Source organism: Oncorhynchus mykiss, chromosome 12 (genome assembly GCF_057628025.1).
Source record: "Oncorhynchus mykiss isolate SJ-2025 chromosome 12, ASM5762802v1, whole genome shotgun sequence".
NCBI classification, from domain to species: domain Eukaryota; kingdom Metazoa; phylum Chordata; class Actinopteri; order Salmoniformes; family Salmonidae; genus Oncorhynchus; species Oncorhynchus mykiss.
In genome coordinates this window covers 78,655,393-78,668,174 of record NC_143033.1, presented here as the reverse complement: position 1 = coordinate 78,668,174, position 12,782 = coordinate 78,655,393, and the positions used below count along the sequence as shown (strand labels likewise).

Genomic DNA, 12,782 nt, shown 5'->3' with positions numbered 1-12,782 from the left:
ATCCTCTACCGTTGTTTGCCATCTCCTCATACCCTCTCCTATTCTCTGCCATCTCCTCTCCTCTGCCATCTCCTCACACCCTCTCCTGTTCTCTGCCATCTCCTCACACCCTCTCCTCTAAATGTTCTCTGCCATCACCTCACACCCTTTCCTATACTATTCTCTGCCATCACCTCATACCCTCTCCTATCCTCTGCCATCTCTTCACACCCTCTCCTATCCTCTACTGTTCTCTGCCATCTCCACACACCCTCTCCCCTATTGTTCTCTGCCATCTCCACACACCCTCTCCCCTACTGTTCTCTGCCATCTCCACACACACTCTTCTCTCCTGTTCTCTGCCATCTCCTCACACCCCCTTCTCTCCTATTCTCTGCCATCTCCTCACACCCTCTCCTATTCTCTGGCATCTCCTCACACCCTCTCCTATTCTCTGGCATCTCCTCACACCCTCTCCTATTCTCTGCCATCTCCTCACACCCTCTCCTATTCTCTGCCATCTCCTCACACCCTCTCCTATTCTCTGCCATCTCCTCACACCCTCTCCTGTTCTCTGCCATCTCCTCACACCCTCTCTTGTTCTCTGCCATCTCCTCACACCCTCTCTCCTGTTCTCTGCCATCGCCTCACACCCTCTCTTGTTCTCTGACATCGCCTCACACCCTCTCCTATCCTCTGCCATCTCCTCACACCCTCTCCTATTCTCTGCCATCTCCTCACATCCTCTCCTATTCTCTGCCATCTCCTCACACCCTCTCCTATTCTCTGCCATCTCCTCACACCCTCTCCTGTTCTCGGCCATCTCCTCACACCCTCTGCTATCTCCTCACACCCTCTCATGTTCTCTGCCATCTCCTCACACCCTCTCGTTCTCTGCCATCTCCTCACATCCTCTCATGTTCTCTGCCATCTCCTCACACCCTCTCATGTTCTCTGCCATCTCCTCACACCCTCTCACGTTCTCTGCCATCTCCTCACACCCTCTCCTCTTCTGTTCTCTGCCATCTCCTCAAACCCTCTCCTCTCCTGTTCACTGCAATCTCCTCACACCCTCTCCTATCCTCTACTATTCTCAGACATCTCCTCACACCCTCTCCTCTCATGTTCTCTGCCATCTCCTCACACCCTCTTCTCTACTGTTCTCTGCCATCTCCTCACACCCCCTTCTCTACTGTTCTCTGCCATCTCCTCACACCCTCTTCTCTACTGTTCTCTGCCATCTCCTCACACCCTCTTCTCTACTGTTCTCTGCCATCTCCTCACACCCTCTTCTCTACTGTTCTCTGCCATCTCCTCACACCCTCTCCTATTCTCTGCCATCTCCTCACACCCTCTCCTATTCTCTGCCATCTCCTCACACCCTCTCCTATTCTCTGCCATCTCCTCACACCCTCTCCTGTTCTCGGCCATCTCCTCACACCCTCTCCTATCTCCTCACACTCTCTCCTGTTCTCTGCCATCTCCTCACACCCTCTCCTATTCTCTGCCATCTCCTCACACCCTCTCCTATTCTCTGCCATCTCCTCACATCCTCTCATGTTCTCTGCCATCTCCTCACACCCTCTCATGTTCTCTGCCATCTCCTCACACCCTCTCACGTTCTCTGCCATCTCCTCACACCCTCTCCTCTTCTGTTCTCTGCCATCTCCTCAAACCCTCTCCTCTCCTGTTCACTGCCATCTCCTCACACCCTCTCCTATCCTCTACTATTCTCAGCCATCTCCTCACACCCTCTCCTCTCATGTTCTCTGCCATCTCCTCACACCCTCTTCTCTACTGTTCTCTGCCATCTCCTCACACCCCCTTCTCTACTGTTCTCTGCCATCTCCTCACACCCTCTTCTCTACTGTTCTCTGCCATCTCCTCACACCCTCTTCTCTACTGTTCTCTGCCATCTCCTCACACCCTCTTCTCTACTGTTCTCTGCCATCTCCTCACACCCTCTCCTATTCTCTGCCATCTCCTCACACCCTCTCCTATTCTCTGCCATCTCCTCACACCCTCTCCTGTTCTCGGCCATCTCCTCACACCCTCTCCTATCTCCTCACACTCTCTCCTGTTCTCTGCCATCTCCTCACACCCTCTCCTATTCTCTGCCATCTACTCACACCCTCTCCTATTCTCTGCCATCTCCTCACACCCTCTCCTGTTCTCGGCCATCTCCTCACACCCTCTCCCATCTCCTCACACCCTCTCATGTTCTCTGCCATCTCCTCACATCCTCTCATGTTCTCTGCCATCTCCTCACACCCTCTCACGTTCTCTGCCATCTCCTCACACCCTCTCCTCTTCTGTTCTCTGCCATCTCCTCAAACCCTCTCCTCTCCTGTTCACTGCCATCTCCTCACACCCTCTCCTATCCTCTACTATTCTCAGCCATCTCCTCACACCCTCTCCTCTCCTGTTCTCTGCCATCTCCTCACACCCTCTTCTCTACTGTTCTCTGCCATCTCCTCACACCCTCTTCTCTACTGTTCTCTGCCATCTCCTCACACCCTCTTCTCTACTGTTCTCTGCCATCTCCTCACACCCCCTTCTCTCCTCTACTGTTCTCTGCCATCTCCTCACACCCTCTTCTCTACTGTTCTCTGCCATCTCCTCACACCCTCTTCTCTACTGTTCTCTGCCATCCCCTCATACCCGCTGCACTCTCTCCAACACCCTCCCCCCCACCCCTCTTAAGTTAAATGTGACCCTGGCCTTGTTGCTTAGTCTGGCCCCAAGCAGAACTTTGGTTGTCTTCTGATCAGCTTAAGAAAGGAGAAGTAAACATAACAGAGAAGCAGCAATAGCAGATATAATAACAATGAGCAATACAGCCCAACAAAGCTGCTACTGTGACTGTCTAACACTGTTGCATTTTAACCACTCGGAAAGCACAGTAAAGAAAGATTCTAACGTATCAAGGCTGTTAGTAGTAGAATGAAATGCGAGCCTTTTTTGTGTTGGCCGCACATTGAATTCAATCCCGCTGCACACAACACTGTGTGCCGTTTCACTTGTTACCAGCAAAGGTTCATGGAGAGTGCCCAGGGATGGAAGACTCAAATGACTACTCTAGCCAAGTCTGACAGCCACTACACACATCGGTCTGAACAGAGTGTGAATAAATTCAACGGCACCCTTGGTCTCAACATTACTAAAAGGAGTAGATTACAATTGGTATCTTCTCGAATACTCCAAAAGCATGGAGAATGGGCATTGTTAAATACTTGTCTAAACGCTAAGGTAGTCTGTGTCAAACCATAAGACCTACCCCTTGTGTGGTTCCCTACAGAACACGGAAAATGTGAGAAATGTATAATAGTGTTCTGTTCCTGTAATACTAGGCAGTGTACTGTAAATATGAACAACTTGTAATGCATAGAGAGTAACGTTAGTACATGTTCATTTCCTTTACTAGGCCAAATAGGGATTTGAAAGTGAAGAGAGAACGCGTTCTATTGGCGGTTCAAAACCCTGGCTGAGGAGGATCGTGCATCCTCAATGAATGAAATGCCAAAAGAAAAACATACTGGTTTATTACTCATAAACCCAATCAGATTGAACCCATTCATGTCCATAACGGAAATGTATCATTTCCTTTGGTACACTTGTTCTCTGAGCTTACTGATGGACATTTTTTACCGGCCAAAGCATTTGTCTACAATATGAGGTTTTGATATTGTACTATATTTAGCCTTTGGACACATGGGGTTACTGTCTTGTTCAAATGATCCGATCTTCATTTTTGGTACTGTATATACAGTGCCCTCTGTAATTACTGGGACAGTGAAGCATCTTTTCTTATTTTTGCTAGGTCGTCATTGAAAATAAGAATTTGTTCTTAAATGACTTGCCTAGTTAAATAAAGGTAAAATAAAAATAATAAAAACTGTTTAGAAATTACAGCACTTTTTGGACCTGAAAATAGCTGTACAGTGACGCTCCCCATCCAACCTGACAGAGCTTGAGAGGCTCTGCAAAGAAGAATGGGAGAAACTCCCCAAATACAGGTGTGCCAAGCGTGTAGCGTCATACCCAAGAAGACTCAAGGCTGTAATCACTGCCAAAGGTGCTTCAACTAAGTACTGAGTAAAGAGTCTGAATACTTATGTAAATTAGATATTTCCATTTTAATTTAGAATAAATTGGGGTGTTGTGTAGATTGATGAGGGAAACAATTGTTTTAATCCATTTTACAAAAAGGCTGTAACGTAACAAAATGTGGAAAAAGTCAAGGGGCCTGAATACTTTCCGAATGCACTGTATATTTGCACATCTGCTCGTCAAACATCTCATTCCAAAATAATGGGCATTAATATGGAGTTGGTCCCCCCTTTGCTGCGATAACAGCCTCCACTCTTCTGGGAAGGTTTTCCACTAGATGTTGGAACATTGCTGCGGGGACTTGCTTCCATTCAGCCACAAGAGCATTAGTGAGGTCTTGTGGCTGATGTTGGGTGATTAGGCATGGCTCACAGTCGCCATTCCAAATCATCCCAAAGGTGTTTGATGGGGTTGAGGTCAGGGGCTCTGTGCAGGCCAGTCAAGTTCTTCCACACCGATCTCGACAAACCATTTCTTTATGGACCTCGCTTTATGCACCGGGACATTGTCATGCTGAAACAGGAAAGGGTCTTCCCCAAACTGTTGCCAAAAAGTTGGAAGCACAAAATAATCTAGAATGTCATTGTATGCTGTATCGTTAAGATTTCTCTTCACTGCAACTAAGGGGCCTAGCCCGAACCATGAAAAACAGCCCCAAGAACATTATTCCTCCTCCACCAAACGTTACAGTTGGCATTAGGGCAAACAGGGAAGAACTTTGAAGAACTGACTTGTTGGAAAGGTGACATCCTATGACGGAGCCACGTTGAAGGTCACTGAGCTCTTCAGTAAGGCCATTCTACTGCCAATGTTTGTATAGCTGTTTATGCTCGATTCTATACACCTGTCAGGAACGATGCACATACTTTTGTATATACAGTTGAATTCGGAAGTTTACATACACTTAGGTTGGAGTCAATAAAACTCGTTTTTCAACCACTCCACAAATTTCTTGAAAATAAACTATAGTTTTGGCAAGTCAGTTAGGACATCTGCTTTGTGCATGACAAGTCATTTTTTCCAACAACTGTTTACAGACCGATTATTTCACTGTATCTCAATTCCAGTGGGTCAGAAGTTTAAATACACTTAAATACAAGTCGACTGTGTCTTTAAACAGCTTGGAAAATTCCAGAAAATGACATCATGGCTTTAGAAGTTTCTGATAGGCAAATTGACATCATTTGAGTCAATTGGAGGTGTACCAGTAGATGTATTTCAAGGCCTACCTTCAAACTCAGTGCCTCTTCGCTTGACATCGTGGGAAAATCAAAAGAAATCAGCCAAGACCTAAGAAAAAAATCCCAGAACAGCAGCAAAGAACCTTGTGAAGATGCTGGAAGAAACTGTTACAAAAGTATCTATATCCACAGTAAAACGAGTTCTATATCGACATAACCTGAAAGTCCGCTCAGCAAAGAAGAAGCTACTGCTCCAAAACAGTCATAAAAAAGCCAAACTATGGTTTGCAACTGCACATGGGGACAAAGATCGTACTTTTTGGAGAAATGTCTTCTGTTCTGATGAAACAAAAATAGCACTGTTTGGCCATAATGACCATCGTTATGTTGGAGGAAAAAGGGGGAGGCTTGCAAGCTGAAAAACACCATCCCAACCGTGAAGGACGGGGGTGGCAGCATCATGTTGTGGGGGTGCTTTGCGGCAGGAGGGACTGGTGCACTTCACAAAATAGATGGCATCATGAGGCTGGAAAATTATGTTGATATATTGAAGCAACATCAAGACATCAGTCAGGAAGTTAAAGCTTGGTCGCAAATGGTTCTTCCAAATGGACAATGACCCCAAGCATACTTCCAAAGTTGTGGCAGATACCGAATGATACTTTTGATTTTGACACCCCCCCCCCCCCCCCCAAAAAAACCCCAAAACGATACCGATAACTGCTTTTACAAATCTGAGCGGCCTTTTAAGCATTCTAGTAGAGTTAAATAGTTAACACACACACATTGACACAGCTTAAACTAGACATAGGCCGATACGGGCATTTTTAACTAATATCGGCCGATTACGATATGTTCACCGATATATCGAGCATCCCTAATATAAGGTCCAGGCAATCTATATAACTATTAAGATCTGATAATTTGAACATATTTACATGACTTTATTCATGAATTGTGTAAAAAAACAGTAACCCCATGTGTCCAAAGACTAAATATAGTACAATACAGAAACAACCGTAGTTCACAAACAATGAGTTAAATCATATATTTGCCATATTTGGGCTAAGATCAGGTCACCTGCATTTACTATGTTGATACCAAATTTTATGCATTTATACCTAACAAAATGTGTTCTGTGGCGCATTCCTATATTGTCCTAAATATAGTTAGAGGACGTAAATGGGTTCCTAAAGGTAAAAAAGGTTCCTGGAACTAACTCGTGTGAAACAGTGAGGAAGTCTACATTAGTAATGTAAACATTCATTGACTGTGCAATGAATAGAACAAGTGTAACAGCTCAAAATGAAATGGGGCAATGAATTAAACGCACAGGCCCCCAGTACACACTGAATGAGTTTAGCATTCAAAAGTCAGAAGCAGAGGAAGGAGCTCGATCCACTTTGCTTTGAAGACTGACAACGGCATTTCTCAGAAAAAAAGACGCCGCCGATTTAACCACATGCATAATCATCAGGATCTCTAGAACCTTAGAACACGAAGCAAAGCATTGAGATTCGTAAAGCCATGTAAGATACTATACGGTTGTATATTAAGTGCCTGTTATGAAACAAGTGAGGTGACTACAATAGGAGTAGCTTTACTGATTCTTATGGGCGTGAAGATAGGTCAACAAGCTATCCATTCACTTTGAAAAGCAAGCTAATGAAGTGAGGTAGCAGCTAGAGGAGGGGGAGATTGGTTTGGGGATGAGGCAGTTTGACGGACGGGAGAGAGCGTTACTTACGTGGCATGATCCCCTGGCTGACCAGTTCCTCACGGGTCCGTCTCTGCTGGAGTTTGAGCTGGAGCACTGCATAAGAGGGACAGCAAGAGGTCAGGTGAGTACACTACAGACAGAACCAGCAAGGGCAACAACCAATAGTGAAAACTCAAACGCCCTACAGTCAGTTTCCGTTCCGTGCTCTTCTCCTTGGGAGGAAATACAAGGCCGGTTACAGCCGTGTTGTAAATTAATATAGTGCATCTTTCTGGGAGGTTGAAGCCAAGAGTTGAAGAGTACCCTACACACTGCTCTTCTGGCCCTCGCTCTCTCCTCTCCCCCTCCCACAGAGTCGTCTGACAGCCGATACAGAGGTTATCATCAGAGGCAGGGAGGAGAAATAGCGGGCAGACGGTCCCTGTCACACAAACACACACATGCGCTTCCTGTTTCTACACTCAAACAGCAGCCGGGTTGTCGCGTTTTGACAACTTCTACCACACAGAGAGAGATAGAGAGGACGACACTTCCGCATGGCTTGAACAATGCTAATGCAGAGGGCTTCTTGTAAAAACAGGAAGGCCCACATTCACCACTCACAATTCAAAATAGAATGAGGTGTTATATTGAGAGGAGTATGTGTACAGATAAATGGTAACACTTCTGTACTGACTAAATGTGTATGACATGAATAAATGTGTCTTGCTAACAGCTGCCTAATCTCAGCTAGACCAATAGAAGGAACACAGAAAGCTAGTGATGGAGACCATGTTCTCTGCATCACATCATCATTGCTATCCCGTGTTTACACTTCAGCCACAGCAAGCTGAGTGGACTCATGTAAGTGATTCCTGTCAGATGTGAGGTAAAGTAAACCTACATCTCAGTACGCGCATAAGCAGTTTTCATGCAATTAGAGATGTGATACTGTACATGCAAGGGGAAGTTAAGCTGTTACAGTGTACTACATATCCATACAGTATGTGGCCTGGTGTTCATGTGTGAGAGTATGATTGTTGGACCAGTCCATTAGACTGTACACAAAGTGATGCTTGTGTGCACCTCCTTAGGTAGTTGTGTTTGTAGCTGGTCTGCTGCCTACATGTGAACCACAGGGAAGCATACTGACTAATAGGTCAGAGGGAGATCAGTGTGGGCGATGTGGGACTTCTTTCTCATGGTTTCCATCTCTCTCTGAGCTCAGCCTCTGCGTTTATCACATCTCTGACCAGCGTCAACATTTCTGACAGTCCTGGCTGTCGCCGCCTTGGCCAAATCATCCTCTTTTTTCTTATATGGCCGCTTGACGTAGGACTCCCAATAGTCCCCTCGACAGGAGACAAGATTAAATGGGCTTACGGGGGGGGGGCACGCACAAACACAGACACTCCTCCTGCGACAGATGATTTGCTAGTTGTGCCAAGGACTGACAGGGGGATGATGCCAGCTGCTTATACAGAATCTTTTCTAGGCAAATGCTCACTCTGAAATGCCACAATTTGAATTCATTACCGTCCTCAGTACCTCAATGTGATGTAAACGAGAACATGACATTTTCCTAACACCTGCCCCTCTCCATATCTCCCTTTGTGCTCAATTTATGTATTGTCACCGTTCTCTGTGCGTCACTGCAAAGCTTCCTGTGCACTTTTTCTACAATCGCCTTTTCAATCGTTTACTTCTTTGAAAATATTTCCAAAACCTTCCATTCCCTCCATCCCGACCCTGAGATGAAACCCATCCTCTCCCTGCTGGTTTCTATTTGTGAACCACTCTGTAATGTCTGGGAACTCGATCTCTCTGCCCGGCCCAGCCTGTTGAGTTACAGGGAATATTACTGTAAAATCACCCGACACTCAAACTGCTCCGAAGCAGAAATCTAAGGCCTGGGCTCGGCCTGGCTGCATGAAGTGATGTGAACAGACACCCTCCTCAATCAGGGTCAAGGTATGCTGTCCACCTCTGAAACTCTGAAGTCAAACCAGCTGCCAAGGCAGGTGCCTGTGGGTTACCTTATCGTACAGTGTCTCTGGAAGACTGGACGTCTCGGTGCAAATAACTTCTTGGTAAATCACAGTCTGTCTCAATGATTCCAAGTCCATCTCAGTGTCTCAAGCCTGTCCCTGTTTTGCCTCAGTGTCCATCTGTGTCTTAGTATCTAAATCTGTCTCTGTTTGTAACACTAAACACCACAGTATCTTCATCAGTCTCAGTATTCCTCACCTTAACTCAGTGGGCCAGCGTATCTGCCTCACAGCACATTTATGTTTCTCTAAAAGTCAATGTGAGATTCTCAGTGTGTCACGACTAAGTCTGTTCAGGCTCTTTTTGCTCCAACTCAGTTGGTGTCACGGCCATGGCAGCACCCACAGGTGCCTGAGCATTGTCCACTGGGCACAGAGTCCTGGCGCTGCCCCATCTGTACCGGGGCCAGAAGGTCCACTTAGTATCTGACCAGCAGCCCAGAAGACACCAGACACCCACTCAGCCGGCCTGAGCAGCATAACTCAATACACACGATTCACTGAGAAAAACTCAACTGTAAAGCTGGGTGTGTTTTATGGGGAGCTATGAAACAAAAGCCAAGTAAGTAAGAGTAAGGATAATAATTCTCCATAATGATGCTATATCAAAAAGATCTGTTGAAAAAAATATATAACCAAACAACGATATCAATGAAACCATATCTTCCACATCTCATATTATAAAGAGTTTGTGTGTATGTGTGCGTAATATGAATCCCACCTTCCCTCAGGCTCTGACAAGCCCGGCGTTCTAACTCCAATCGTATGCGTTGCTTATCCATGCTGTTGCTGATTGGAGGGGGCCCAAAAGAGGTGGGGTCTGTGTGAAGGGTCGGGTTGGTGTCCAGCATGGTGATCAGGTTCAAAACAATAAATAATTATTACTGAAAGACGGTGGTCCCATCAAATAAATACATTAAAATAGTGTCCAAAAACATTCAAATGTAACAAAAATAGAATTCTCTGTTTAGCTCAGTCCAATACAGTCCAGTCAATATGGATTATCACGTTTGTGATATCTTTTGGAAAAGTCACAGACATTCTGCTAAATATATTAATGCAGGATATCGTCCGATGGACCAAAATAAGAGCATTAGAATAGAAATGGTCCTTGTGCGAGTGACAAAAATCATGAGAAGATCGAAGTTTTCCAACTGTGTTCTCGCTGAACTCTCCTCTTTCTCGTTTTTCAGTTCAGAATAGTTCAGAAAAATGGCCAAATCTTTTTGAAAAACCCCCAAAAACAAATGAAAAAGATTGAAAAAAAGTGAAGTGGAAATGTACAGCTGCTATGAGTTTCAAGAGCCAGTATCTACTGCAGCAAGACGAGTGAGTGAGGTGAGTGTGTGGGTCTGTGAGTGTGTGTCAAATGCCTGTGAATCCTTGATCAAGCACTGTCACAGCTGTTGCTGCACCCACTCACTCTGCCATTGACAGACACCGACACACTTCAGCTAAACCTTTTCCTCCTAACCACAATCAAATACTTCCCCCTTGGCACCTGGGACCTCTGCTCATTAGTGACAACATAAGAGAGCACACCTGTGAGCTTTGTGCACGATCTAGACGCCCCATACTCAACTGGTGGACTGCGGTCTGGATCCGGTCCCAGAACGGGGTCAATACAGGCCGCGGTCCAGACTACAAAATAAATAAATATAAACTCAGCAAAAAAAAAGAAAGGTCCTCTCACTGTCAACTGTGTTTACTTTCAGCAAACTTAACATGTGTAAATATTTGTATGAACATAACAAGATTCCACAACTGAGACATAAACTGAACAAGTTCCACAGACATGTGACTAACAAAAATTGAATAATGTGTCCCTGAACAAAGGGGGGGTCAAAATCAAAAGTAACAGTCAGTATCTGGTGTGGCCACCAGCTGCATTAAGTACAGCAGTGCATCTCCTCCTCATGGACTGCACCAGATTTGCCAGTTCTTGCTGTGAGATGTGACCCCACTCTTTCACCAAGGCACCTGCAAGTTCCCGGGTATTTCTGGGGTAAATGGCCCTAGCCCTCACCCTCCGATCCAACAGGTCCCAGACGGGCTCAATGGGATTGAGATCCGGGCTCTTCGCTGGCCATAGCAGAACATTGACATTCCTGTCTTGCAGGAAATCACACACAGAACGAGCAGTATGGCTGGTGGCATTGTCATGCTGAAGGGTCATGCCAGGATGAGCCTGCAGGAAGGGTGGAGGATGTCTTCCCTGTAATGCACAGTGTTGAGATTGCCTGCAATGACAACAAGCTCAGTCCGATGATGATCTGACACACTGCCCCAGACCATGACGGACCCTCCACCTCGATCCCGCTCCAGACTACAGGCCTCAGTGTAACGCTCAGGTGTAACGCGCAGGTGTGATGTTCGGATGTACCGATCCTGTGCAAGTGTTGTTACACATTTATTGCCCTGGCCACATCTGCAGTCCTCATGCCTCCTTGCAGCATGCCTAAGGCACATTCACGCAGATGAGCAGGGACCCTGGGCATCTTTCTTTTGGTGTCTTTCAGAGTCAGTAGAAAGGCCTCTTTAGTGTCCTAAGTGTTCATAACTGTGACCTTAATTGCCTACCGCCTGTAAACTGTTAGTGTCTTATGACCGTTCCACAGGTGCATGTTCATTAATTGTTTATGGTTCATTGAACAAGCATGGGAAACAGTGTTTAAACCCTTTACAATGAAGATCTGAGAAGTTATTTGGATTTATACAAACTATCTTTTCAAGACAGGGTCCTGAAAAAGGGACATTTCTTTTTTTGCTGAGTTTATTTTTTAGAAGTAGGTCAGGCATTGACCCCTGGTATCATATAAACACACATAAGACATGGAAACATTTGTAGAATTGCAGAACATTTGCTTTAAAAAGCAACAGAATAAAATGCTCTGCCCCATGCAAAATGTGTAGAATTGTGGGAAATTAGCTTTAAAACTGCAAGATTTTCCACATGGGTTGCAAGGTGGGGGTTTGTTACAACGCCGATAAATGACAATATCCATCCGGACCTTTGCCCCCTAGGAGATTTGTGGGGCCGCAACTTCTCAAATAGTACTTGAGTACTCCTAATGTAGGCAGACAGTATAATGGCCCCACACAGTACCCTGGGGTAGGCAGACAGCATAATGGCCCCACATAGTACCCCTGATGTAGGCAGACAGCATAATGGCCCCACACAGTACCCCTGATGTAGGCAGACAGCATAATGGCCCCACACAGTACCCTGATGTAGGCAGACAGCATAATGGCCCCACACAGTACCCCTGATGTAGGCAGACAGCATAATGGCCCCACACAGTACCCTGAGGTAGGCAGACAGCATAATGGCCCCACACAGTACCCATGATGTAGGCAGACACCATAATGGCCCCACACAGTACCCTGATGTAGGCAGACACCATAATGGCCCCAGGGAAGAAGCTGCCACCACACAGATCCCCAAACATAAACACGTGTTGTCCCAAAGCCAAGACTGGGTCTTTGACGGTTTCAGTCTTCACCGTTTGACTTTTGTAAGCAAAACATTTGCTAATACAAGAAGTCAGTGACAGAGAGTGAGAACTTTAAAATGTGAAACACGTTGTGGTCTGCCACATCTCATTAAAACATCAATGCTAATCAAAGCCCTAAAATCATTTTCTAAAGATGAAGTACAAAAACTGTCAAAACAGACATTTAAAAACAGAAATGCAGCCTACAGCTATGTGTACTGCCAAAGTTACCATTTGTATTCACTTAAATGGTGGATCAGGTGAGCTAAAA

The 12,782-nt window shown here is 45.6% G+C and overlaps 1 protein-coding gene across 10 annotated transcripts in view; it reads right to left on the bottom strand.

The window, feature by feature from the left end:
• LOC110538383 (myocardin-related transcription factor A) overlaps positions 1-12,782 on the bottom strand; it is a 44,483-nt gene that overhangs the window by 14,452 nt on the left and 17,249 nt on the right. For 2 of the 10 annotated variants that reach the window (XM_036938425.2, XM_036938428.2), the window contains exons 1-2: positions 9,739-12,424; positions 7,018-7,083 (exon numbers count right to left, since the gene is read on the bottom strand). In XM_036938425.2, coding sequence (XP_036794320.1) covers positions 7,018-7,083; positions 9,739-9,868 — 196 coding nt within the window. In that variant the 5' untranslated portion in view covers positions 9,869-12,424. Of the gene's footprint in view, positions 1-7,017; positions 7,084-7,175; positions 7,522-9,738; positions 12,425-12,782 lie in introns of those variants that run through there. The other 8 variants (XM_036938429.2, XM_090193472.1, XM_036938426.2 and 5 more) reach the window with 6 other exon arrangements.